Genomic DNA, 26,302 nt, shown 5'->3' on the forward strand with positions numbered 1-26,302 from the left:
CAGTCACTTTTTACAAGGAAGGCAGGCTGGAACAGCTGGGCGAAGGCTCTGTTCTATTCGGCTCAGTGGTTTGTGAAGCGCCGCTGGTAGTCATTCTCAGCCAGGTGAGATGACGGTTGATGCAGGCTTCTCCATCGTTGTATTACAAATGCCGGTAGAGACCTCGATTTGAATGGAATGTGTGGGGTTTATGCCACATCTTGCGCGTTTAGCAGGCTTTGAGATCACGGGCATCTCGGGTTTAACGCAATGTAATTAATCTCATCTCAGAGATTACGAATGAAGTCTTAGAAGAAAAGCGGTGGAAAAGCAGACAAGGCAGGCAAATTGTGACACAGCCATTCGTACAGCATTTGCAGGTTAGGGAGAAGCTTCTGTCCCATCTCTGCGAGATTTACCTATTCATGACACCCTAGATCACTTCCCAGTAGAGTTGCCTATTAAGCAGTCTCAGAAATTCTCGGCTCGTCTTTGATGCAAAGGTAATACAATAACCGCATAAGCGAAGGAAAGGCAAATAAACCCAGGTTTGCCCCAACAATTCCCTAAAAGAGGGCGAAGGTATGTGGCATCCGATATACCAGGAGGACATCGCTGACGCTCTCTCAAATTTCTCATTGATTACTTGGCGTCTGCTGGCGTATTCTCCTTGCGATAACCGGAACGTAGTAGGCATTCTCTAACATACTAAGTCCATCTTATCCCAAAAACCAGGCAAGAATCAGCAGGAAAAGCTGAAGAACACAGCTCTAGAGCACGTTTCGGTCCATGGATGCCGTATAAGTTATACCCTACAACTACTGAGCTGAGCAGGTATTTCGAGATATGTAGCCCGCCGGATATCCTGTGAACTTAGGACAAGCCGCGTGTGACATAATATAGGCCGGCTGGGAACGCGACTCACGCTTGCCATCTTACTCTCGGGTAAGATCCTTATTTTGACGGAATGAAGAGTGAGAAGACCTCAAGTATCTTCACCAGCGTCCGATGTCCAATACTCATCATTTTCCAAGTTCAAGAGCGCGACCGATTAATTGAACCGATAGCTCGTCAGTCTGTGCCCCACAGTCTCTCGGAGAGTGGCGCTGATGAGAAAGTTTCCGCTTTCATCAGAGCTGAACTCAAGGTGCATATTGTTACCAGCGATGTAACGGACGTAGTGCTCATACGATCCTGGCAGCTCGGAGACAATCTATCAGCGTGGGATGCCGAAACTTATACATCAAATCTGCTGGGTGAACAAATGGCGCACAAAGATGACAATTAATCCACAAAGCTTTCCCCAGACCTTGTAGCGAGGCAGACCGCATGATGTCTAGGACGCAGCATTTCCACTCCTCTCTCTGTGGCCTCGGACTCGGTCTAGAAGTTCACTCCTGCTAGTGCCGCATGCGAGGAGGCTAGTTCCCTGCCTCCACGCGCTGGCGGGCTTATTCCGTCAAGACCGGAAGGGCGTAGGAGCCTCGCCGCAGTCCGTGAGATGCATTTCCATCTGCATGTGCGTCGTCCCCACCAGAGGCTGAGCAGCAGCTGAACCACCCATTCGTAACACAAAGGCCTAGACTTGACGTTGCGTGGTCTCTTTCCGAGGGAGCTAGTGTATTTAATCTCTCAGGAAGATGAATCCTCGTCATCTGTATCAAAATCTCTAGGGAGTTGTGGTTTCCTCGAAGAGCTCCATTGCGAAAGGACATTGATGTTGAGACCATACCATAGCAGCGAACATCAAAACTTGCGACATCATGTCTGGCTACCATCAGCCACCACCTCTTCCGCCTCGGGGTACGAGCGGTACCGAGTCGGTTCACCCGCCAACCCCGCCAGCACAAACATACGGAGGCAACGCTCAGTATCCATACGGAACCGTGAGCCCCCATCAACAGACTTCATATGGGCACCCAGCGGCATTGTCATATCAAAATATGGCCGCCGCGACACCTTATTATCCCCCACCTCCAGGTCCGCCGCCGCCTGGACATACCGGCTACCTATATGCTCCGGCATCGACAGCACCCGGTTCAGTGACGCCAGCGTCCCAATACTACCCCCCTCCTCAAAGCCAATCTCAAGCATATCCTCCTCCTCCTCCGGCTCAAAGCCCATCTTCTACTTATCCTCCCCCTCCACCGAGTCCGTCTCATTCCTATCCTTCCCCGCCGGTGCAATCTCAATCGCAGTCTTATCCTCCGCCTCCACCTCTTCCTGCCAGGCCTCTGGTTCAGCAGAGTCCAAATAACTACACCCCGCATCCTCCCTATAACCCAGCTGAAAGTCCTCACAATCAAGCCTTGCATACCCAGTATATTCCTCAGCCGGCTTCCTACTACAACAGCCCTCCACCTCCTGCTCCGTATATGCCGGCTTCGCATGCACCAGCACCAATCGCCCCGGCCCAAAGCTCCGCATACCTTTCCCCCCCCTCTGCATCAAGTTTACCACCAAGTCTCACCGCCGTCTCGCCGCAGCAACCTGCACCACTCGGACATCATACGCCATACAGGACGGTCCAGTCACCAGCTCAGCAGCAGCCGGCATATGTAGTCTCACCTGTTCCTCCCCCTGTCCCACCACCATCAACTCGTCCTCCAATTCAGAACACTGCGAACAATTACTACCCTCCTCCTCCAATAACAGCAGGGGTGCAAACCCCAGCTCCGATTCCAGCCCCAGGAGCAGGAGCAGCAGGAGCACAAATTGGGTATCCGGAAGAGCGGCCACCATCTGAAGAACAGAACACTCAGCATCAAGTTTCTCGCAGGCCTGTCGCAGCCCCCAATGCCCATCAGACGGTGCCGGCTGCCGAACCAACTCCGACTTCTCCATTAACTTCTCCAATCTTCCCATCTCAGCCGGCTCATACCTCATCAGTTGAGATCACAAACAATGCCGTTACGCCAGCCCCTCCGCCTCCGCCCGAGGTCCGCCAGCCTACAACGACACAGTCCCAAGATCCTATGGCCAGTCTGTATACGCAGATGAATAAACTCAGCATGGGCACTGTGAGTCCCAATACAGCACCCCAGCCCTCTTTGAGAGTCCTTGACGGCGATGCTCCTCGACCTCCGCCTCACATTCGTGCTTCTGGAGCGCCGCTAGAAGTCATCACATACTGCCCAGAAGCGAGGGCAGTGGATTACTCGCTTTACTGGTATCGTTTGCCGGACAATCCGGACTTCTTGATCTGTACAAAATGCCATGCCGATCACATTCGATCTACGCCTCTGGCAAGCAAATTCGAGAAGATCAAGCGGCCTGACAACTTCTACTCTTCTTGTGGCTTCTGGTTTCCAAGGGTTAAGGAAGTCATATGGCCTGAGTCTGTTCGAACAGGCAATCTGGATGCGCTGCGGGCATTCATGAAGAAGCGTCTCAACGTGAAGACGTGCAAAGGGCGTGATCCTACTCCCTCCTCAGATGGAATCAAATGGTTCGGCATGACGGGCAGTGAGGTCAAGGGCTTCGTCTCGTGCGAGGCCTGTTATGAAGATCGAATAGTAGGTACAGCATTCGAGAGCAGGTTCTCTCCATATCGCGAACAGCCTACAAGCGAGAAATGGTCCTGCGACCTCGCCGTGCCATACATCTCTCGAGCCATTGCCAAGCTAGCCAAGCGGAATGATTGGGCCGCCTTTGTTGCTGAGGCGGCTCGCCGTCTGTCATTGCCCAAATGCGAGGGACAAGAGATCCAGTCAAACCACTGCACCTGGTACATGCCCCGTCAAAAGATCGAGAACATGCGAGCTTGCGAGGCTTGTTATCTGGACAGAGCTGGCATGACACGATTTGAGAACGAGTTTGAGAAGTACGACATGGGCACAGGCTTTGACGCGTTTTTTGAACACATGACCACGCTCTGGTCATGCAAACTGTGCGACTCCAAGTACCTCAATCTCGTATGGGCTATCGAGAATGCCATTGACCAACGCAACTTCTCCGTCTTCGCCAGCTCAGCAGAGGTTGCCTGTCGTCTCCCGCCCTGCACGGCGCACGGCATCGTACGAGGCAATTGGTGGACGATCCAAGGAGGGTGTGATAACTTCGACGTGTGTGAGAGCTGCTACGCTTCAATAGTGATGACCTGCGGCGTCAGTCAATTCTTCGAGCCTGCAAAGCGCCATCCTGAGGCCACTCTCGTCTGCGATTTCTGCGTTGCCAGCCCCCGATTCCGCCAATACCTCAGGAAATTTGCCCAATCACTGGATCAGGGGGTCTTCAGTTACTACATGGACTACGTTCGGACCTTTGCCTCAGTTCCAGTTTGTCCCGGCCTCAATACCGTGGAGAAGGGCAACTGGTGGGGATATCCGAATGCCCTGTTCTGTCAGGATTGCTATCTGAGCTTCGTCGTGGACACAAAACTCGGCAGCGCTGTCACTATCAAGAATGGGTATGACGAACGCGCTCAGATCTGCCAGATATGGTCGTCACGGATGCGCACCATGTGGCTGCAGGTATGCGATGCTGGCCCCCCCGGATCGCCCGAGTCCGACGCCAAACTGGCCGAGTTTGTCGAGTTTGGGGCCAAGAGATTGAAGATATACACGCAAACCGTCCCTCAGATGAAGTTCATCCGCGACATGAAGCGTCTGAAGATGCAAAACGCCATGCACCAGGGACTTTTAAGCGTCATGTACAACGGCATGGATGGACTAGCGTCGGTGTCTGGCGCTGTGGATGGGAATCTTCACGGCAACAGTCAGCTGGGCTGGTACGCTACCGAGCAGGGAGCACAGGGTGCGCAGATGTTCAACAACATGCAGGCTGGCTTTGCAAATGCGAATCGGATGGACGAATGGATGCAAATATTTCAGCTGGAGATGATATGGAAAGAGGTTGAGTAAGCCAGATGGTTGGCGCTGGAGAGGCTGGGGTGACAACAGAATGATGAACGCCTTTTATGTTTGCTTTTTCCGACCCTGATGTATATAAGTTCTGAGACTCCATGAGGCAGATATTTGACTGGGATCGAATTGATGACTGGTAAAGACTTGTTCTAGGAGTTGCACAACTCACGACGCCTGATACGGGAGGGGCGCCGCGACCACCCTCTGATTCGTCTCTGCCACCCAGAGATGCGGCGTCTGCATTTTCCATATCTCGTCCGACCCTCGGCAGCGGTTGTGTTAGTCTAGTGCCCGCTTCGTCCCCGATGATGGAGGGGCTCGAACGAGCTGAGGGCGGACTGTGGGGAAACGATGCCACGTCTCGACCCATATTGACGTCGGCGCCTCCGTATATATACTCAACCCCTCCCTGGCGAGACGATTTTTTGTAATACCTCCAGAGGAACTTCAATCACGGCTAGTTCTTCTCAGCAGCCGCCTGCCACCGCCAGTAAAATGTCTTTACCACAGACCATGAAGGCCGTCGTCTTCGACGGACCCCGCAGCATCTCTGTCCAAGAACGGCCAGTCCCCCAGAGTACGCTCCTTCAGCTTGATGTCCCAGAATTACAATTTGAACTGTCTGTAACCTGGCTCAGTCAAGGACGATGAAGATATCATCGTCAAAGTGAGCGCCACTGCTCTTTGTGGCTCGTACGTTTGATTCCCCTGTGAACATGGGCAAATAGCTTACACGAGATTCCTTATACCAGCGAGCTGCACGTGTATCGTGGTCATCAACCGTCAGAAGCTGGTTTTATCATGGGACACGAGTTCACTGGCACTGTGGTAGCTGCAGGCCCGGCGGTTCAGTCAGTGGCGGTTGGTGACAAGGTCGTGGCTCCATTCACCGCATCATGGTATGTTCCTCTGGCCTTGACTTGGCTCCATTCTATCTCGCGCATCGGACTTCTCTAGGGTATTGATATGTTCCTTTTACTTACGCTCAAATAGCGGCAAGTGCTTCTTCTGCCTCAATGATGCCACTGCACGCTGCGAGAAGTCCATGCTTTTCGGATCCACGAAGCTCGATGGTGGCCAGGCCGAATACGTTCGCATCCCCATGACCGATGGCACAGTCTCTAAAGCGCCCCAGTCAATCTCAGATGAGGCTCTCATTCTCATGGCAGACATCTTTCCAACTGGTTTTTTTGGTGTCAAGTCGGCACTCAACCTTGCGCCGCCTACACTCAACGTCCAGGAGTCCACTATGGTCGTTATCGGATGCGGTCCGGTTGGCTTGTGTGCAATTGTTGCGGCGGCTGAGTTGAAGCCCAAGCATCTGTTTGCCATTGACAGTGTCGACAGCAGACTTGAACAGGCACAGCAACTAGGCGCTGAGCCCCTGAACTTTGCCAAAGACAAGGAGGGAATGTTGTCGAGAATCCTGGAGGTTACGGATGGGAGAGGCGCCGACTTGGTCGTTGAGGCCGTGGGGCTCTCACCGGCCTTAAGGACGGCTTTTGACATCTTGAGGCCGTTTGGGGTGATTAGTAGTATCGGTGTTCACAATGCAGAGGTATGTTCCCATGATAGGCAGCGATGTCGTTGACTTCAAGTTGATGATTGCTAGATCCCGTGGTCTGGAAGCGAGGCATATGGGTAAGTACCGTTGGTGGTTATTGTTCCGTTCTGCGAAAACCAAGTAAAATCTTACCTGACCAAAATGCATATAGCAAAAATCTTCGTCTACAAATGGGCCGATGTCCGGTCCGTAGCATCTTTTCCGAGGCTCTTGTCCTGCTTGAGAAGAAGCAGCACCTGCTTGGGTAAGCCATTTCTTCCATTCTCCTTCCTACATCAGGGGCTCACTGTCTGACGAGAGATGGCAGGTTCATGTTTGAGAATATTATGCCTCTTCATCAAGCTGTCCAAGGCTATGCCTTGTTTGATGAGATGAAGGTCCAAAAGGTCATCTTCAAGCCGTGAGGCAGGGAGAAGGAATGGATTGTTGAACAGTATATTTTCGGGGACTGGGTCAGCCGAGAAACGTGTAATATGACTGATGCGTGGGTGCGAAAGATTACGTCTAGGAGGCGCAAGGGAAGCAGACCGAACATGGATGAAGCGTGATGTTGACTCTTCATCGCTTTGACCCGTGAGCCTCATTTCTGCAGCCACCTTAACAATTTACCGGCACTACACTAGATTGTCATTGTCATAGGAAAGACAAACGAATTACTCGCGTACGTTTTCATGTCAAAAGTCGTAACAAGCCCGCTAAGTGCAATGCCTCCATGGCTGCATACACCTGGATCCCATTCGCCGCCCTTTGATGCATGTTCGCCAGACCCCGCGCCCTTCGGATTACATCCCTAAGGCTGAGCCGTCGTATATATTCAAAGATGCAGAGGCCACTCTCGGCCATTCCCGAACACGCAACGCACAGCGGACTACTTTTATCAGAAAAATGGCTGCCAAAACTCCCAACAACGAGCACAAGGTGCTGAATGGTTTGTCGAGCCTTCTTCAGATGAGGCTACTGGTGAACATGCTAATGGAGCGAATAGTCCAAACCTCTGGAAAGGTGGCCAATGCCGCCGGCGCCAACGGAGCCGCTAAAGCCAACACTGCCGAGCAGTCTGGTGATGATTCAGATGACGATCCAGACCAACATATCACCGAAGTTGCGGCTGCTGCCGGTGAGGGCGGTGACGCGAAGAAGCGGAAGAACAGGAAGAAGAAGAACAAGAAGAAGAAGGGTCTAGTCCAGACGGAGCCTCCATCGATCCTTGTCTCCAGGTTGTTTCCAATGGGCAACTACCCCAAGGGCGAAGAGGTCGAGTATAAAAACGACAACCTCTTTCGCACAACTGACGAAGAAAAACGTCATCTAGAGAATCTCAACAGCGACTTCCTCTCTGATTACCGCCAGGCAGCCGAAGCGCATCGCCAGGTCCGCCAATGGGCACAGAGAAACATCAAGCCTGGTCAGACCCTCACTGAGATCGCCAACGGCATCGAAGACAGTGTGCGGCGTCTACTCGGTCATGATGGCTTGACTGAAGGCGGCTCTATCATTGCTGGCATGGGCTTCCCAACCGGGTTAAACATTGATGAGATTGCTGCTCATTACAGCCCAAACGCAGGTGACAGAGTTGTCCTTCAGCAAAATAATGTTATGAAAATTGACATTGGCGTCCATGTCAATGGCCGCATCGTGGATAGCGCCTTCACAGTGGCCTTTGATCCGATGTACGACAACCTCATCGCAGCCGTCAAAGACGCTACAAATACGGGCGTTCGCGAGGCTGGAATTGATGTTCGCCTCGGAGAACTGGGCGGATACATCCAAGAAGCCATGGAGAGCTACGAATGCGAGATTAACGGGACGACCTACCCGATCAAGTCGATTCGCAACATAGGAGGCCATACAATCTTGCCGTACCGCATCCACGGCACCAAAAGCATCCCAGCCGTGAAGTCAGACGATATGACCAAGATGGAAGAGGGTGACATATTTGCCATTGAGACCTTTGGTAGCACTGGCAACGGCTGGGTTTACGATCAGGGCGACGTCTCGCACTATGCCCTGCGCGCAGATGCGCCCAAGGTGGACTTGCGATTGTCTTCGGCCAAATCGCTGTTGAATGTGATCAAGAAGAACTTTCACACAATTCCATTTTGCCGACGCTACTTGGATCGAATTGGACAAGAAAAGTATCTCCTCGGTGTACGGCATCACTCTCCCAAACTGTGCATCTAGCTGGAGTGACTAACGGTCTGATAGCTCAACACCCTTGTGAAGTCGGGCATCGTGGAAGCCTATCCACCTCTAGTCGACAAGAAAGGGTCATACACAGCCCAATTCGAGCATGCAAGTACAATTGACTCTGTGCGACTTCTTCTCGACTACTAACGAGCTGCGCCAGACGATTTTGCTCAGACCTACCGTGAAGGAGGTCATTAGCCGTGGAGAAGATTATTGATGGGGGTAGCACCACTCACAATCGATAATCTTCTTCTGGCTTACGATCCCGGTGGAAGTATCGCCGGGTCTCGCCATCAAGCTGAGGCTTGAATTCTATTTCTTTCTCAACACTCTCTACAGACATTCATTCATATATCTGCTTGGAGCGGTCTCTGAGGGGTCTTAGATTTTCATTGGCAACCGTGAAGTCCATTCCCTTAGCATACACATTAGGAACAAAGAAAAATACAAACCAAAAAGAAAAGGAAAAAGGAAGGAGGCATCTAAGGGCAATCATAGCTATACACATAGCATACAGTCACTACCTCAATCAACCATTGCAGCCCAGCCTTGCAGTCCGGTGTAAGTGACACACATTGGCAACCTAAACGGTCAAACTTGTAGTCCAGTGCAGTGACTGCTCTGCATTTGCGACTTTCTCTTAAACCATATCTATCAATTGGTAGTAACAAAATGCTGTGAGCGTCCAACACTGTTTTTATGTTTCATATTCTACATGCACGGTGAAAACCTGGTAAATCAGAGCTGGTCCACACCAGTCATCCTGCTAACCTTACGAAAATCCCCTCGAGGCTGAAACTTTCGCTCATCGGTGCTCGCACTGACCGGTTGCCAGGCCTTGAGCAGCTTGAGCTCTTCCTGTCGTCGATTCAATGCGCTATCATATGCGTCCGAGCCCAGCACAACTCGAACCGCCCAAGGTCGGCCAGCCGCAACACCCTCTCCCTTGATGACATCAATCATAGTGGATGCAGCTTTAGCGGGCGATCCCGGCATGAGACTCAGAGGGTCGTTCGAAAACATTCCAATAATGCTTCCAAACAGCGGCTTGTACGCATCGGAAGGCTCCGCACCGGCAGGACTGGCGTGAGCCCCTTCACGAGGCTGCATGAGGTTGGTGATGAAGCCACCGCAGTCGAAGGCGACACTGCGAATTCCCAGGTCACTGACCTCTTTGTGAAGACACTCTGCAAAGGCACTGAGCGCTGCTTTGGTCATTGAGTAGTGGGACATGGTGGGGAGAGCCATCCAGCTTGAGCTCGAGGAGGTAAATGCGACGCAGCCGTGGCCCTGGGCGCGGAACAGGGGCAGAATAGCCTGGGTGATGTGAACCGGGCCAAAGAGGTTGACTGAGAACATGTTCTGCACATATGCATCACTATCGTGATCCACAAGTTAGCCAACATGTTATATAGGTAATTTCTACGGGAATAAGTCTCCTTACTCTGCATCTTCGATGGCGGTCATGGCGGACATGCCAGCATTGTTCATCACGACATCAATGCGGCCAAAAATGTTCCAGGCCGTTTCGATTTTGGCTTTGATCTCCCCGATGCTGGCAGTGACCTCCAACTCCAACAGGGTAACGTTTTCTGATTTAGCCTTGACATGACTGAGCTTCTCCTCGACCTTTCTGCCGGTTGCAATGACTTTGTCGCCGCGGGCGAGAATATGTTCCACCAAGGCCGCTCCAATGCCGGATGTGGACCCAGTAACGAGGAAGACTTGAGGGGCCATTTTGCCGCCGAGATGTACTTTGTATAATGACGAGGTTGTCAAGTTGCTTGGTAAGTCTCGATGAAGTGAGGTGAGGATTGCTTTGTGGTGCTTTATGGGGCTGAAGTAATTGGAACGGTTGTTGTGTTGAACATTTCCGATTCAAGTCGAAGAACTTGACGAGATTATATAACTTCTTTCTTCTACGCCAAGAGGCCATCTCATTCGACTTTGATCACTCATGTTCGCTACTATTTTCGGGCCACTTCAGCATTCCGTGTATGTTGGAATCCTAGATCCGAATATGGCCAAGAACATCCGTCTCGCGGTCTTGGATCGTGGACGAGAAAAACGGACGAAATGAACGGACGAAAGTCGCCTTGGCCCCCTTCTAGCCGTCCAGGGCTGACGCAAATACAGTTGGGGACAGAATACCCGTGCGTAAGCCAACTACGGACACACAACGGTCTTAGTATACGCACTATAATACCGCCTGATAATCGATCAATATGTGCGTATATGTAGCTTTTTGTATGCGGCTACTCAGGCTATTGGCTGGGTTATTCTGTGCATTCTGGTAGAGTGAAGCCTATCAGAGGCCTGATGAGAAAGATACCTAGTGTTAGATACAAATCAGCCGTCGATTAATGTACCCCAGCTCACGCGCAGGGTCGGCGTTCGTCCGTTACATATCAGGAGGCGGCTCAACTCCGCACAGCTAAAAGGTCGACGTTTGAACCCTTCGTCCATCGGACAAAAATGTTCCTCTTCTGATCTCATTATCACGCACCAAATCGACAGATGCTTCGAGCCTGCTTCTGCTGCGTTACGTCTGAGTTCTCCGCAGTAGCCGTAACTATCGAGCTCCTTCATCCGATCCGCACATTACTATTCGTCCGAAATGGAGGAGCCTTCTCTAGTACCAGCGGCGAACCCGCTGCCTCATGGCGTGAGGAAGATGCGCAAGGGAACCCGAAGCTGCACCGAATGTATGTCCAATGGATCTGTGGTGTGTCTAGTGCAAGCCAGACATTGATAGCAATCCTTGATAAGGCCGAAGACGCAAAACCCGCTGCGTGTTTTCTCCCGGCGACTCCGTATGCGTGCTGTGCAAGTCGCGAGACGGCCGCTGTATCGAACAAGGTTACGAGGACGTCAGTCGTCCGGAGCCCAAATCTAGCGCACTTCGAAAAGGCCCTACCAATGGGAAGGCATCTCAGGGCCGGAATGGGATATCTGCAGATCAACCTCCCGAGTTCTGTGGAGATGCCGAGACATCAGATGTCCTCGTGTCAGAGACAGCAAACCATGCCCCGATCGTGTCTCTGCTTGTGGATGCCAAGGTAAGCGAAGCAGAATCCAAGAGGGAAATGTACTCGCCTATGTCTACTTGAAGGCCAGCTAATCGATGGTTTTCATTATACGCAGCTCTCAGCATCTGCAAAGACAGGACAAGACGAGTCCTCTAATGCGCAAACAGCCTACAGTAGCTCGACATACATTCCGCTGCTGGACAAAGACCAGAAGCCGAGACCTTGGCTCATCCAGCCTCTTGGCAGCAAATCAGCATATGTGTGCTCCACCATTCGCTCGATGCTACCCAGCTATGACACCATCCTATCTGTTCTCACCAAAAACGGGTCGTGGTGGGACAGCTTCCGTTCAAAGGCATATGCCATTTCTGAAGCGCCTCCCCAGACCATTGAAGCCTTTGCGAAGAGGACCTATACGAGCAGCAACCCGGCTGATATAGGTGCTCTGGCCATTGCATTTGCCCGTAGCTTGAATAAGCACCGCTACCTGTATATTCTGGTAGATGACTTGATCATATCGGACATCAACTACTTGACAACTATAGAGGGACTTGAATGCCTCATCCTTCTTGCAAAGTCGTATACCGACTGCGGCCAGCCAAAACGAGCTTGGCTCGTATGGAGAAAAGGTGCATCTGCAACGCAGCTTATGGTTAGTCGGTCCTTGTTTGGGCTTCGTCATTTGGGTCGACGATGGCCTTGTCTGACTCGTCACTAGGGTCTTTGCTGTGGAAGTAACTACACTCGTACAGAGATGAGGCTCTGGTGCGCAGTATACCATGGCGACAGATTCTGTAGCATGCTGCTCGGCTTGCCTTACGTGCTTAACGACAATCACTATCAGTCTGTCATCCAAGCCCCCGGGATGGCGCCAGGCTTCTACTTTGTCCTCCGATGCGCCATCATCTCTGGAAAGATTATTGACCGGAACATGACTGCCGGCAATCCTTCTTTTGCGAGAGCCATGGAGTTGGACGAAGAGATGGAAAGCATCGCGTCGTCGCAGCCAGTTGATTGGTGGGCCGTTCCAAAGACCTTGGACCAGCCGCTCGAACCGTTAGAGCTCAACGACCTCAGAGAGCAGCTTCTGCAACAATTTTACTTCTACTGGGTCAAGTTATTCCTTCATCTCCCATTCCTAGTGGAGACGACAGCGAGCTCGCCACATTACTTTAGCAGATTGGCCTGCATCGAGGCAGCCAAGCAGATTTTGAAGAGATATCGGCTCTTACGCACCAAGATGAAGTCGGGCCACTGCCTGTTCGAGTGCAAGACAACAGACTTCGCGTGCTTCACCGCCGCTGTTGTTCTTCTCATTGGCACGTTTCACAGCAGCGCCGCATGTCGCTCGTCCAACCCTGTAGAGGAGGATCTGGAGCTGGTGGCAGACACCGACAGGCTGTTGATGTCAGAAGAGGTCGAAAACGACTGCAAAGTCGCCGCGCAGTGCCGGAAAGTGCTCCAGATGCTCAGTATCAGAGAGCCTGATGCGACGGACGGAGATCGGGAAGTCGTTATCCCGTACTTCGGAGCCGTGCTCCGCAAACGCTCTCACCGCACACAGCCGGATCCTCGGCATGTTGCTGTTCCTCGGTCGGTCGAGCACGCGAGTAATGACCTCGGCGAAGTGGGTGATGTTCCTCCACCGCCTCCGTACAACGCCGCCGGACAGACAGCGGCAGTTCCAGCCGTGGAAAATCCGTGGAGCCTGGATGGATTCTCGCTTGAGTATATAAGTCATCGTGGATTTGACAGGGCCAATTTAGGCGGATACCAAGGGGCGGATGAAGTCGCATGTACGCAAGATGAGTCGGCATCGTATATGGCTTCGGCGGCCATGGAATGGGATCCGGGCTGGAGCGTTCTCACTGATATCAACAGAGACTTCATGACAGGGATCGAGGATTTGTCGGCAGAGGACTTTGAGTTTTAGCGGTATCAGAAGGAACTTGACACTTGTCAAGGTGAACAACATCTAAATTCCTAAATTTGAACCGGATACGTTGGCTCGATGGAGAACGATTAAGAGAGGATTCTATTATATTGTGCATATCATGCACCCATCATTTCAGAATCTAGAGAACAATGGATGTGGCTATCTTACGGAATACTGATGGGTTGGTGTGAGTATGCAGACAGATTGCTACCGCTAGAGTCGTATTGACTCGTCTCTGCACGCCCGATGGAGACATGCAGCATCTGTAGGTTTTCCACCCGACTCAGAGGAGCCCGCCATAAACAGGTCGCAGCTTGAGAGCCGTCGAGTCATACTCCAATTGATACCCCTGACCCTAGGGATAAGCTCTGAGCGGATGTGCTACCCTACGAAGTAAATGACTGACTAGATGAGATAACTCGAGGCACAGCTGTGTTTTTGGTATAAAGCAGAAAATTCCCAGTTTTAATATAAGGTAGTTGCTGTCACGTCTTGCAACTCCAGTTGTTCATGCGACCCATGCCGATTATCCGCTGCCCTCCACTGCTTCAACATCCAAAGGCCTCACTGTGCTATAGGCAAAGTCGAGGGGACCACGAACCCAGCTAGGGAAAAAAAAAAAAAAAAAAAAAAAAAAAAAAAAAAAAAAAAAAAAAAAAACGATTCATTTCAAGGGAACTTTGTTTCAAGCACGCAGTTGTGTTGGTCGTGCGCCAGTCATGCGAGTGCTCGTACCCGGTAGACAAGACTCTAGGAGATACTTACGATAAGGAAGTCCAAGGCGTGCAAGTGAAAAGTCTGCGACCGCAACTACCTACTGCACGCCATTATTGACCCCGAGTATAGGTAGGCTAACAAAGAGTCGTCCGTATCCACCGATATCATGAATAGAATATTCCAGAAGTTGTAATATATCGAGCATTGACCATCCATCACCCAGACAACTGGTGAGAGAAGAACCGCAGGGCTCTTGCAGCGACAGTAAGCATGCAGCTTTATGAGCCATCAAGGAGGGCAAGCTACAACTTGTACAGCGGAACACCATTCACCGTGTAGTTATTTTACACTGTTACGGGGAAAGCATCTACGCGTATATCAGATGTTGAAGGATCTTGATGAATCCCCACCAATCTCCCAAAGACGCCCAGTTGGGTAGAGAAAGCAAGCTCAGTTGTGCGTCTTAGGCGCACATCTCGCCTAGAAAAGTAATGACGGTTCCAGAAAAACCCATGCTACCTGTTGTGTGGTATTACATATGATATGACGCTCCATGTGATCCTGAGCCTCCTTGGATGAATCGGGCCCATCTCATTCGCATGTACAGTATCTCGGTATCGAGCCGAAAAATCTCTGCCATTGGTCGAGAGGGCGTCTTTCGGTGATGATATAATTGGGCGTCGGACACGATGTCAAAAATTGTGGCGACAGTCCCACAGAATCGTCCTTGTGCCGAGGGAGAAAAATTCGATAGAAGTTCTTATCGCAGGCAGACTGCCCTAGAAACCTTCTAGATAGGAGAAATTCTCCCCTGAACATCAGGCCGCTAAACCCTTTGCGACCCCCATCGAGGCGGGAGAATCCGCAGGCAAGGGATTCCTCCCGTCGATGGGATCTTCCGGTGGGTTTGAAACAGACGCAGTGGCACGGAGTCATGCCCGAAATAATTACGAAGCATGTTTGTAATGCTCGAATGGGAACGAGTTTTGTCTTCATTCTTCATTGCATTGATAGTTGTAGTAGTGTGGGAGATTTCGGTGGGTAATTGAGGGTCGAAGGGTTGCTGTTGTTCAAAGTATTAAAGAGACGAGCTTCTGCTCTTCAAAAGAAAATTCTGATCATCCAGAACAGAATCAAACAATACAATTCATTCAGACACACCTCAGGTCTCTCATCTTCCTGATAAACCATCCTCTCAACATAAACATCACACATTACATCACCACACCCAACATGAGCGGACAGGTTACCTTTGATACCTACCGCGGAACAGAGGGCGATGTCCCCGTTCGCAAGACTGTCACCAGACAACTCCGCCCCAACGACATCTTCGTCGAGATAACACACTCTGGTGTTTGCGGCACCGACCTTCACTACAGGCACGCCGACATGACTCTAGGACATGAGGGTATCGGAAAAGTCAAGGAGGTCGGCTCTGCCGTGACCGGCTACAAGGTTGGCGACATTGTTGGCTTTGGTTACATCCGCCAAGTATGCGGCGACTGCGAGTGGTGCTTGACTGGTAGGTATCTTCAGACTCACGCCAATTGAGAGCTCAATACTGACAGACGCTTCAAAGGCTGGGATCAGTACTGCTCTAAGGCGGTCGCATATGGCTACACCGACTTCGACACAGGTAGCTTTTCAGAAGGCGCTGTTCTCGATGCCCGCTGTGTCTTCCACATCCCCAATGAGATTGACCCTGCGGATGCTGCTCCTCTGATGTGCGGTGGTGCCACGGTCTGGACCGTCCTCGACCAGTACGGCATCAAGCCTACTGACCGAGTGGCGATCATGGGTATTGGCGGCCTCGGCCACCTTGCCATCAAGATGGCCGCCGCCATGGGCTGCCACGTTGTCGTTCTCTCCAGCAGTGAGTCCAAGCGTGAGGAGGCCATCAAATTTGGTGCCAAGGAGTTCCATGTCTTCCGCCAGGGAGAGAAGTTTGAGGGCAAGATGGAGCCCATCAACCACCTTCTCCTCTGCGGAAGTGCCGCCGTCGACTATGATGCGTAAGTTTCCACCACCCGAGGATACCGAATTGTATTTCATCATCGGTGCTGACGAGCCTTTTCTCTAGTCTCATCCCTCTGATGGCCCCCAACAGCGCCATCTACCCCCTCACCGTCGACTTCAACCCTTCCAAGCTTGTCATGTTCCACGTCGCTGCCAAGGGCATCCGCATCCAGGGCTCGGTGGTCATTTCGACTTCCGAGATGCGAAAGATGCTCCAGTTCTGCGCTCGGCACAAGATCACCCCTCAGATCGAGAAGTTCCCGCTCAACGAGACTGGCATGAGCGATGCCATGCGACGACTGACGGAGGGCAATGTGCGGTACCGTGCTGTTCTGGTTGCCCAGAACTAAATCGCTGAGAAACGGCGCCTTCGAGTTATGAAAACATGCTCTTCTGGTAATGATGCAACGAACTTTTGGTTAAGAGGAAGACTCCTGGGGGGGTAGAGGTCTGGATGATAGACTTTCCATAGACATGGGCATTTATTAGCGATCAATAGAGGCTTTGAAACCAATTTGAGATCACATGGTTCAACGACGCCAAATCATTGCTTAAAGCTCAGGCTCACTCTATTCTCCTAGAGGAGTTTACCTGGAGGAGCTTGCTTCTCGTTACCTTCAGAATCTCGTTTGTGATTGTGAGAACACATTGTACAGGCAAATATACGTGTCATCCATTAGATAAACGCATCGTCGCCCAGGTGCCTCAGAAGCATGAATGGAAGACTGTGATTAGTATTCCATGATGTGTGATTACTGCTACAATGAGCTCAGACAGACTCACGTGCTGCCACCATATCCGAAACTTTTTGGCTGACAAATGCCCCACGTTTGAGTTGGGAGAAGGGCATCTGACACTCACGTGACGCGCGCCTCCAATTTGCTTGGTAATCTCACTGCCTACTCCGCCAGCTCCGCAGAATCTCATGCATACCAAGCCAAGGGGCGTTTCGTCATTCATTGACAAAGCGCCTATAACATAGTATATATACCTATATTCTTCGGATGAGAGAGGGATCGCACTAATCAGCCGTCCATAGTCCGTGATGGAGCCGTCAAAGACAAGTCCGAGCTCCTCCAATCCAGACCGTGACCCGCCGCCGGCCATCGCTCCGCCTCACCGAAAACCGAGGACTCGAGCCCGGATAAGCGCAGCTTGTGTTCGGTGTCAAAAGAGAAAGATTCGGGCACGTTTCCCTTGCTCCTGACCTGGGATTCTCATACTCGACTGACCAAAGATTGCCGTTCTCAGTGTGACGGCGTGCTGCCAGCGTGCTCAGGCTGCCAGAAGGCCGGTGTTCGCTGCGTGGATGGCGGCACATCTCGTGAAATACCCCGAAAGTGAGATGGAACGCTCGACGCATACGCGTACCTGTCCAACTCTGGCTAACCAACGGTGTTTAACACGCATGCAGCTATTTGACCGATCTCGAGGCGCGAGTTGCGTGGCTGGAGTCCATCGTTCGGGACAGATGTCCAGATGTGGACCTCACCTCAGGGCCGGGGCGGTCGCCGCGGGCTCATTCCTCGGCGCTCGAGCGTGGCCAATCGTCATCGCGCCAGGCGTCTCAGGAGTCTCCGGACGAGTCCTCGCCCCATGAGATCACAGAGCAAATCAGCATGATATCCATATCAGGCGGCTCTGACCTTCGATACCTCGGACCCTCCAGCGGCCTCTTCTTCACCAAATTCGTGCTCGCTGGCTTGGCGCATGTCGCGGACATTGAGACGGTGAACCTCCGCGGCTCCGCATGCAACGAGGATGATACGCTTCTCCCCGGGGATTTAGTCGACTTGCAGGCCAAGGACTTCCCGAATGACAAGAGGCAGACCTTGTTCCTCACCCAGATTTACTTTGACTCCGTTCACCTGCAGTTTCCTTTTCTTCACGAACCTTCACACCATGCCATCATTGACAAGCTGTACAATGGAGAAATTCTGGATCCGCTAGAGGAGTTCCATGCCTTTATGGTTTTGGCCATTGGTGCTACGATCTATGGTCGCCGCTCAAGGCGGCACATGCTGGGCGAAGGCTATTATGCCTCAGCTCTGCAGCGTCTGGATACGGTGTTCAGAACACCGTCGCTGGTCACCTGCCAGTGCCTTTTGCTGCTGGAGATGTACACCCTTCACGACCCGTCTTCTGGATTGAGCCTTTGGACGCTTCACTACCACTCCCTGGCGGCGTGTCTCGAGCTGGGCTTGCATCGTGACGTGCGGAATCCTCGCCATTTCAACCCTCTCCAGGTGGAGCTTCGCACGAGAATATTTTGGTGCACATATAGCATCAACCGGCAACTGTGCACCATAATGGGGCGGCCGCTTGGATTCTTTGATGAGCAATGCGAATTGAGGGTGAGTTAATGTTAAGCCTGTGCTGTTTGATGGAGATGATTGTTAACGTATCTGGCTATCTAGCTACCCAATGATGTGAACGACGACGAACTGACCATAGAAGGAGTGCGGCCCTCCACAAGACCACCTGGGAGCCTTACAACCATGACAAGCGCCATCCACCTCTTCAAATGGGCGAGATTCAGCTCCGAAATCAAGGTGGTCTTGTTTTGCACCGATCGAAACTACCCGCCTTATGTCAGCCCGGCCATTACCGATATGACGGCCTGGCGGACAGACATGATCAACCGCCTGCGAAAATGGCGACAGGAAATTCCCAGGCACGCCGAGGGAGAACGCACGCACTACTTGAATGATCTCTGCGAGATTAGATACCACGAACTGATGATGCTCGTGCTCCGCCCGAATCCCGTATTCCAGAAGCCAACAAAGGCATCCCTGAGCGAATGCTTCAGCAGTGCCATTGCCTGCAGCAAGTTGTACGCCAAGCTATACGGCGAAAACCAGCTGCGGTATGGATGGCTGACCGTTCACTCACTATTCCTGTGCATCATGACCATCTTCTACTGCGTCTGGACACCCGACGGCATTGCGGATCAGGTCAACTTCGACTGCCTGACCGCGTCTCTGAAGGCGGCATCGGATATTCTCAGTGCGACGGGAGAGTACTGGCCTGAGGCGAGGCGCAGCCGTGACGTCCTGGATAGAATCTTTTCGGCAACCATGAGGCGCTTCGCACCCCGACAAGACTTTCCGAAAATGGAACCGCTCCTTTCGTCACCGGATTCTCAATCAGGAAGCGCCGCGGCATCGATAGGCTTGTCGGATAGTGCGAGCATCTCGCCGCAGACCGGCAGCAGCTCCTACGGAGACGGAATGCTAACTCCAGGGGACGGCATCGCCCCCTCGGGACCTCTAGATGGACTTTTGCCGCATGGGGACGGGCTGCTACCCCCAGCAGGCCCAGGACTGGCTTCATATGGGCTGTCTATGGCAGATCTCACACCAGCCATGAATGTCGACTTCCCTCCTTACCCGACTACGACGCTGGACTCTTTCGTGACGACGGATTGGCTTTCTTACTTTATGAATGCCGAGGATTTTGGGAGCATGGCCATGGACGGTAACATGGGGGAGTTCAGCGGGCTAGACATGACGATGGACCTCTCCGGATGGTATCAAGGTGACATGAGCGTTCTGGGAAACATGTAACGGGATCGCATCATGAGTTATTGCATCAAAGTTGAGCGACAATATAGTACATTTGCATTAGGCTAGAGGCCCTATTTCCGACTCGCTTCATTCGACACACGTCCGTCCCGTTTCCATCAACTGGTGTAGGCCTGTGTACCTGTTTCCATCGTGACAAGCTGAATGGTCAGCTGAGCAGTTTCACACAACCCGACTGGCTTCCGGCTACCGTTTAGCGCTTCATGTACCCCAGATTCAGCATCGGAGCTTAAAACGGCCGCTAGAAAGCGCTGGGACCCCGCACGGAGCAACCGACCACATGGCCGCTAATTGTGCTGCAGAATGGACCCGAAGCTGGCTGGGAGGTCGCGGACCAGTTGGGACTTGCACATGCACACTGTACATCTATTGGATGGCCATATCAAGGCCATATCAAGCATCGCCACCGTCTCGACTCAACTCCATTGCTTCCCCTCTTTGTCAGCTCACGATGCTTCGATCCATTTGATGCCTTGTCACAAGGCAGCCGTGGGTCGAATACCGCTATTCGGACATTGAGATACAACTTCAGACGAGTCGAAAGCATTGCTAACGTCTTCTTCTCGTCCTCCGGCCTTTCATTCCACTCCCCAGATTCGCTGTTGTTTTCGCCACGGATACCTTGAAGCCATCGATTCGATGTCCTCGACCGAAAATACTTCGCCTCCCATGGCTGACCGGAACAACTCGACGGCTACCCCTCCGTCCCCCGACAGAAACAAGAAGAAACGCATCAGGAACTGGACCGCGGACGATCGCGCAGCCCACCGAGTGTTTGAGCGGTCACGGCGAGAGGCGTTCAAGGAACGACTGACGGTGAGTGGGACCGATGATGATTGACAGCCTCTTGTTTCTGTTGCCGGCATATAGCTGACGCGTAATCTGGTAGATACTCGCCGGTCTCATACCCTCGCTCCGCTCAACAGACCCTAATCGCCTGTCCAAGCACGTCGTCATCGACCAGAGCGTCGCGCTGCACAAGGCCGAGCAGCAACAAATCGCCGAATCCCTCGATAAGATAAATCGTCTTGTGGCCGAGCGCGATCATCTCCTCTCTGAGTTGAATACATGGCGTTTGAACGCTGGTCTTGAGGCTCGTCAGCCGCAAGTTACAGAGGATGACACTGAAGCTACTTCGATGCCGGTATTAGACGAGGCCAGCGCTTCAATGTTGGGCACTGGAATTTCACCCTTAGACGCCAACAATGAACGCCAGGCAGCCGGAACTGGGCAAATGTTTCTGGAAGAGCCGTCGTCATATGTGGCTACCGAGCAGCACCATCTTCCAGCTGAACCTCCCATGGCTCCAGCAGCCGAGCCCAGCGTCGTGTCAACTTCGCTGAGCATGGACATTCCATGGGTGCCAAATCAGATGGACTTTAGCATGCCCAGCTCACTTGCCCTGGCCACGGATTATAACGCTGCCGGACCTCCGAAATCATCAGCTTACACACATTTGCCAATGCAGTATGACATGGCAACCAACAGTCTCGACGATGAGACTCTACGCTTCAACCCAACGGTGATGCACATGGCTGATCCGTCATCTTTCCACAGCAATAATTATATATTTACTGGCTGATGTCGTTTTTATATATCGAAAGAATGTCCAATCTATACCCGCCGTTGGGCATGCGTGGATGCAGCACACATACAAAACGCGCCACAGCACCTTTACGAGGCCCGAATCGCTGCGTCTATCTTGTCCTTGCTCCTGTTCTCACCACCGGTAAAGAGCTCTAGAGCGATCGCCAGGCGCTCTTTGGCGATGGGATCAGCTTTAATCGCCTTGTCTAGCTCCTCCCCGCCGTTGGCAAGATAGTCAATGTCAGTGCTGGCTAACTTGCCATCCCAGTTCGCCGCAGCAAGCGGATCAACGTTGGCGAGCTGACGCAACCTTTCGGAAACCCGAGGAGGGTTCTTGTACACATGGACAGGCTTGGGTGTCCCTTCGCCGGGCTGTTTCGTGCCGTCGTACTTTAGCTTTGCAAGCTGGTCCAGGACGGTGTGGGAGATTGTGGCGGAATGGCATCCCAGTTCGCCCGCTGCCATGGCCTCTTTGGCCGAGATGAAGCTGGGCCGAGCTGTCAGCCACAGTCATTGGGGGCCGATGGCTTTGTCTTACCTTGCATTCTTGAGAAGCGGCTGCTCTTTGCCCGTTTCTTTGTATAAGCGTCGATAGGTTTCGAGGATTTGGAAGATGCGGGCGCTCATGGGATGCTGGGTGGCGGGATCCTCGACGTCGGGCCAGAGCGAGAGATCATCGTGCGCTCGAGTTTCTTCCGGAATATCAGTCTCTATCCCCCGACTTATCATGGAATAAGGGGCTGGGACGAACCATTGAAGTAGGGACTAATGTACAGCATCCCTGCTTGGCTACAAGCAATGGCCTGAGGCAGGCCGAACAATGCCGTTCCCAGTGTTGGGATTCCTTCAGCGCTCAGGACCTTGGCCGCGTTCAGGGCTGGTCCAGTCGATGGAATCTTGATGCAGTATCGGTCTCGGCCAATGCCGGCTCTGGCGAACTCTTGATCGTACAGCCGAGCGTGGTCGAGCGTCGCCTGCGTGTCATATGCCTTGGAGGGAAGAGTTTGAAGCAAAACGCGGCCTCGGATCAGATCAATGTTCTTCTTACACATCAAGACGGCCTGCGGGATGTCATTATAAGGGCCCTTCAATTGAGAATACATGGGACGCCGAGGGTCGCTTACCATTCTGGTGTAGATTGCCAGCCAGCCTTTGTCCTTCAGCTCCTTTGCCGTTTGGGCTAGAAGTTCGGCGTTGGAAGGATGGCCGAGCTGGATGTCGACCCAGAGCTGGTTGCTCGTCTGGTCGTGCGGCTTTATGGGCATGGACTTGATGTATTCGGGGTCCATCCAGTCGACGTCAACGTTGACTGCGTTGTTTGTCAGCTTCAATGGATCGAGTTCGTGAGAGGTGGATTTACGTTGCTCCTCGAGCTTCTCGAGCCATGTCGGAGATTCTTTGCTGCCCATTTTGTATGCGGTGACGGAAGATGCGAGCTTAAGACAATGTTTGACAGTTTTGATAGCAATCGTGTAGGTAGACTATGTTAGTTTAGAAGGAGAAGCTTCGGGCTGACTTTGCGCTTCCCGTCAGTGTTTGGGAGACGGCGATGGTTGGACAAGACTTATATAGAGATACAATGTTGACTCTACCCACATTTAGCAGATGGAGGCCACTCATTAGGACATCATTCGAAGTCGACATCATTCAGTCTCTACTTCACCAAACACTAACCGAGTCTCCTCACACCTCCCGAGGGACCTGCACAGGGCTGGGTTTGAAACACGCAGGGCAAAGCTCTGTAAATGCGGGGAAGCCAAAGGTTAATCTACTTCTCATGCGACATTAAACAAGCTGTTGGGTACTATACGACAGTTTAGATGGCTAAATGGAGATTGTGCGCGTAGCACGAGCTTCTGCTAGGATACAACACGCAGGGCAAAGAGGAATCAGGTCCCCCGCACCTCAGCTAGCTCGGAGCACACGCAGGGCAGTGTGAGAGGAATATTGCTGGACGACCAACTTCAACCAGTGTCGGTCGAATGCCGAGTGGCGCATCGGCGAATTGGCGACACGCAGGGAATGAGATGGGAATATGGGGCCGTTTGTTCATTTCCTTCAGTTCGGCCCAGTGATTATAGGAAAAGGTGTTCATCAACATGCACCGACCGTGGCCTCATTCGCGTCTCACTCATGACCCCTTGTTAGCACAGAATAGAAGCACGGTAAATAAAGGCTGGATCCCAGATACCTCAAAGGCCTCGAGACGACTTTGATAGTTGCAAAATACGAGGCATAATGACGATCTGCATCGCGGTACGACAGAAAGTTTAATCATGCCATCATTCTCTTTGGCTTCGAAGTGGCTGGGAGGGGGGAAGCCAAGCAAGCCATGGCGCCGTGCTAAACAAGCCGAACGTAGAATCCGGGGTTGGAGAGCTAGACTATCGAACCCCATGGGGATGAAGACTCTAGCAGACTCACGATGGTCGGAATGGGGCCGAAAACAGATATATAACGGGATGTGATGATCTGCTGGAGATTTATCGTCTTCTGTGTACAAGGCATCAAGTCAAATGCTCGCCGGATTGATCCATCGTGATATTTCCCAGGTTAACTGACCGCCATGGCTCATTCGCCAGACTTGAAGCAGCCAAAGGACGAGTTCCTCTCCCATGTGGAAGACGCAAGTCCAAGCTTCTCTCGCAATGTCAACGCAAAGTAAGTCTATTTTCCCGACCCAAAGCGCCAAGACTAACGTGTACTCATAGGATCTGGAATCCCTTGATGGGAATAACCAAAAAGAATCTTCGTTCTCAGGTCACCGCGTTCTGCAGAGAATATGGCTTCCAAGACAAGCAGGACACCTTCTTCAGGGGCGCCCTCGCAGCTCAGAACCCACTCGACTATGAGGACATCTCAGAGTTGACTGACGATGACAAGTACTGGCTCAGACGTGAAGTCACCAACCGCTGGCACTTACCCAGAGCTCTCTACTACACCATTGCCCTCTGCTCTCTTGGCTCTGCCATTCAAGGTTGGGACAACACTGGCGCCAACGGTGCCAATCTGTCGTTCCCCCAAGAGTTCGGCATTGAGAACAATGGCTGGCTAGTTGGCGTCATCAACTCTGGCCCAACGCTCTTTGGACTCCTGTCTGCATGGGCGGCCGATCCAGTGAACAACCTTCTCGGTCGCAGGGGCACTGTCTTCGCCACAGGTCTGTTCTGCATCTTCCCCGTCCTTGCCCAAGCATTTACGCAGAACTGGTGGGGCCTCATGATCTGCCGTCTGTTTATGGGCCTGGGGATGGGTATCAAGATCTCGACGATTCCCGTGTTCTCTGCAGAGGTCGCACCGGCGTCTATTCGCGGTGGCTTGGTCACAAGCTTCCAGCTTTGGGTATCATTCGGGATGTTTGTGGGTTACTGCTGCAATTTGATCTTTTATCGAGTTGGAAAGCTGGCATGGAGGTTTCAACTTGCTTCTGCGTTTGCGCCGGCTATTCCTGTGGTCATTTTCGTTTGGTTCTGTCCTGGTAGGCTGACACCTCAAGCCCCCAAAACAGGATGGCAAGCTAACACATTTGTGCAGAGTCGCCTCGGTGGTTGATGAAGAAACGACGATATCCCGAGTCATTCCAGTCATTTTGTCGACTGAGGAACACCGAGATGCAGGCTGCTAGAGACTTGTACTACGCCCACTGTCAGGTAATGGAAGAAAGGGATGCATTTGCCGGCGTCAGCTTTCTGCATAGAGCACGGGAGCTGATCACCGTCCCTCGGCTACGGCGTGCGGCTGTTGCCAGTGGATGGATTGTCATTAGCCAGCAGTTTTCAGGAATCAACATGTAAGGACCCTACACGCTGACAGCACTTCAATGCTCCGTCACTAAGAAGACATCACAAAGCATGGCATTCTACAGCTCGACTATTTTTGTTGAGGCCGGCTACTCAACACTCAGTAGCCTGCTTGCCTCGATGGGTTTTGGCCTTGTTCTCTTCGTCTTTGCCTTTCCGGCAGTCTACACCATGGATACCTTTGGCCGACGAAATTTGCTTCTCACGACATTCCCGAATATGGCTTGGTGCCTACTTGCAGCTGGGCTTTGTTTCCTCATGCCAACTTCAAACAGTGCTAGGATTCCTTGCATTGCCTTTTTCATCTACCTCTTTACTGCCTTTTATGGACCTGGTGAGTATTCATGTTTTTCGACTCCATGACGAGTTACTAAACAGAGGGCAGGCATTGGTCCGTTGCCATCCATTTACTTTGCTGAGGCGTTTCCCTTGTCTCATAGGGAGCTTGGCGCCGGCTTGACCATCTGCATCAATAATGCTGTCGGCAGTGCTCTGAGTTTAACCTTCCCCTCGCTGCTGAAGGCACTTGGACCTACTGGTGCCTTTGGCTTCTACGCTGGGCTCAATATGCTAGCGTTTGTGGTGATATTCTTCATCGTCCCAGAGACAATGTATGCTTTGATGTTTCATATCCACACGAGTATGGCAAGAGCTGATTCGCATTCAGGAAACGCACGTTGGAGGAGCTTGACTACATATTCGGTGTGCCTACCCGGCGTCATATGTCTTATCAGGTCGGCACATGGCTGCCTTGGTGGATCAAAAGATACATCTTTTTCCAGCGGAAAGCAAAGCTTGAGCCTCTATATAAGTTAGATGGCGTAGCCGACTCGCCAGGTGCTCAGTCAGGGAAGTTTGATGGAAAGCGAGAAGTCAGACACTCGGGGAATGGGTGTTAGGCGGTTGCCAATGTAGCCAGTTGGGGAAGGCTTTAGGATAACGCTCTCTCCAGAAGTCACGATACTAAGTTAAGTTTTGCTCATATTTATCACCATGTTTCTTTGAGCTGAGTTTTAGCTAGCAGTATTGACTCTGTGA

The 26,302-nt window shown here is 52.1% G+C and overlaps 9 protein-coding genes across 9 annotated transcripts; 6 read left to right on the forward strand and 3 right to left on the reverse strand.

Moving 5' to 3' along the window:
* Nucleotides 1–1,740: 1,740 nt before the first annotated feature.
* Nucleotides 1,741–2,103, reverse strand: CCMA1212_010484 (uncharacterized protein; the record flags this gene model as incomplete). Its single annotated transcript, XM_073707527.1, has 1 exon — nucleotides 1,741–2,103. One exon carries the CDS (start codon nucleotides 2,101–2,103, stop codon nucleotides 1,741–1,743), a length of 363 nt encoding a protein of 120 aa, XP_073553978.1.
* On the forward strand, nucleotides 1,743–8,742 carry CCMA1212_010485 (Methionine aminopeptidase 2-3; the record flags this gene model as incomplete). The annotated part of the gene is made up of 13 exons (XM_073707528.1): nucleotides 1,743–4,837; nucleotides 4,987–5,232; nucleotides 5,285–5,421; nucleotides 5,483–5,537; nucleotides 5,597–5,743; nucleotides 5,838–6,402; nucleotides 6,457–6,485; nucleotides 6,560–6,652; nucleotides 6,716–6,808; nucleotides 7,048–7,069; nucleotides 7,174–7,336; nucleotides 7,394–8,556; nucleotides 8,614–8,742. The coding sequence occupies 13 exons, from the start codon at nucleotides 1,743–1,745 to the stop codon at nucleotides 8,740–8,742; spliced, it is 5,937 nt and encodes a 1,978-aa protein (XP_073553977.1).
* A 591-nt stretch (nucleotides 8,743–9,333) lies between these two features.
* On the reverse strand, nucleotides 9,334–10,332 carry CCMA1212_010486 (uncharacterized protein; the record flags this gene model as incomplete). The annotated part of the gene is made up of 2 exons (XM_073707529.1): nucleotides 9,334–9,973; nucleotides 10,040–10,332. The coding sequence occupies 2 exons, from the start codon at nucleotides 10,330–10,332 to the stop codon at nucleotides 9,334–9,336; spliced, it is 933 nt and encodes a 310-aa protein (XP_073553980.1).
* An 880-nt stretch (nucleotides 10,333–11,212) lies between these two features.
* CCMA1212_010487 (putative transcription factor gsfR1) lies at nucleotides 11,213–13,557 on the forward strand (the record flags this gene model as incomplete). Its single annotated transcript, XM_073707530.1, has 4 exons — nucleotides 11,213–11,300; nucleotides 11,365–11,654; nucleotides 11,740–12,276; nucleotides 12,343–13,557. 4 exons carry the CDS (start codon nucleotides 11,213–11,215, stop codon nucleotides 13,555–13,557), a joined length of 2,130 nt encoding a protein of 709 aa, XP_073553979.1.
* A 1,953-nt stretch (nucleotides 13,558–15,510) lies between these two features.
* On the forward strand, nucleotides 15,511–16,643 carry CCMA1212_010488 (putative formaldehyde dehydrogenase AdhA; the record flags this gene model as incomplete). Its single annotated transcript, XM_073707531.1, has 3 exons — nucleotides 15,511–15,799; nucleotides 15,857–16,289; nucleotides 16,358–16,643. 3 exons carry the CDS (start codon nucleotides 15,511–15,513, stop codon nucleotides 16,641–16,643), a joined length of 1,008 nt encoding a protein of 335 aa, XP_073553982.1.
* Nucleotides 16,644–17,338: 695 nt separating this feature from the next.
* Nucleotides 17,339–19,859, forward strand: CCMA1212_010489 (Positive regulator of purine utilization; the record flags this gene model as incomplete). Its single annotated transcript, XM_073707532.1, has 4 exons — nucleotides 17,339–17,483; nucleotides 17,531–17,633; nucleotides 17,708–18,647; nucleotides 18,711–19,859. 4 exons carry the CDS (start codon nucleotides 17,339–17,341, stop codon nucleotides 19,857–19,859), a joined length of 2,337 nt encoding a protein of 778 aa, XP_073553981.1.
* A 657-nt stretch (nucleotides 19,860–20,516) lies between these two features.
* CCMA1212_010490 (uncharacterized protein) lies at nucleotides 20,517–21,459 on the forward strand (the record flags this gene model as incomplete). Its single annotated transcript, XM_073707533.1, has 2 exons — nucleotides 20,517–20,693; nucleotides 20,767–21,459. The coding sequence occupies 2 exons, from the start codon at nucleotides 20,517–20,519 to the stop codon at nucleotides 21,457–21,459; spliced, it is 870 nt and encodes a 289-aa protein (XP_073553945.1).
* A 92-nt stretch (nucleotides 21,460–21,551) lies between these two features.
* On the reverse strand, nucleotides 21,552–22,873 carry CCMA1212_010491 (Transaldolase; the record flags this gene model as incomplete). The annotated part of the gene is made up of 4 exons (XM_073707534.1): nucleotides 21,552–21,951; nucleotides 22,003–22,174; nucleotides 22,216–22,525; nucleotides 22,589–22,873. The coding sequence occupies 4 exons, from the start codon at nucleotides 22,871–22,873 to the stop codon at nucleotides 21,552–21,554; spliced, it is 1,167 nt and encodes a 388-aa protein (XP_073553946.1).
* A 1,157-nt stretch (nucleotides 22,874–24,030) lies between these two features.
* Nucleotides 24,031–26,163, forward strand: CCMA1212_010492 (Putative polyol transporter 1; the record flags this gene model as incomplete). The annotated part of the gene is made up of 6 exons (XM_073707535.1): nucleotides 24,031–24,125; nucleotides 24,176–24,942; nucleotides 24,999–25,254; nucleotides 25,315–25,598; nucleotides 25,650–25,875; nucleotides 25,932–26,163. 6 exons carry the CDS (start codon nucleotides 24,031–24,033, stop codon nucleotides 26,161–26,163), a joined length of 1,860 nt encoding a protein of 619 aa, XP_073553943.1.
* Nucleotides 26,164–26,302: the final 139 nt, after the last annotated feature.

The sequence above is a fragment of the Trichoderma ghanense genome, assembly GCF_004382785.1.
Source record: "Trichoderma ghanense strain CCMA-1212 chromosome Unknown scaffold_26, whole genome shotgun sequence".
Taxonomy (NCBI): domain Eukaryota; kingdom Fungi; phylum Ascomycota; class Sordariomycetes; order Hypocreales; family Hypocreaceae; genus Trichoderma; species Trichoderma ghanense.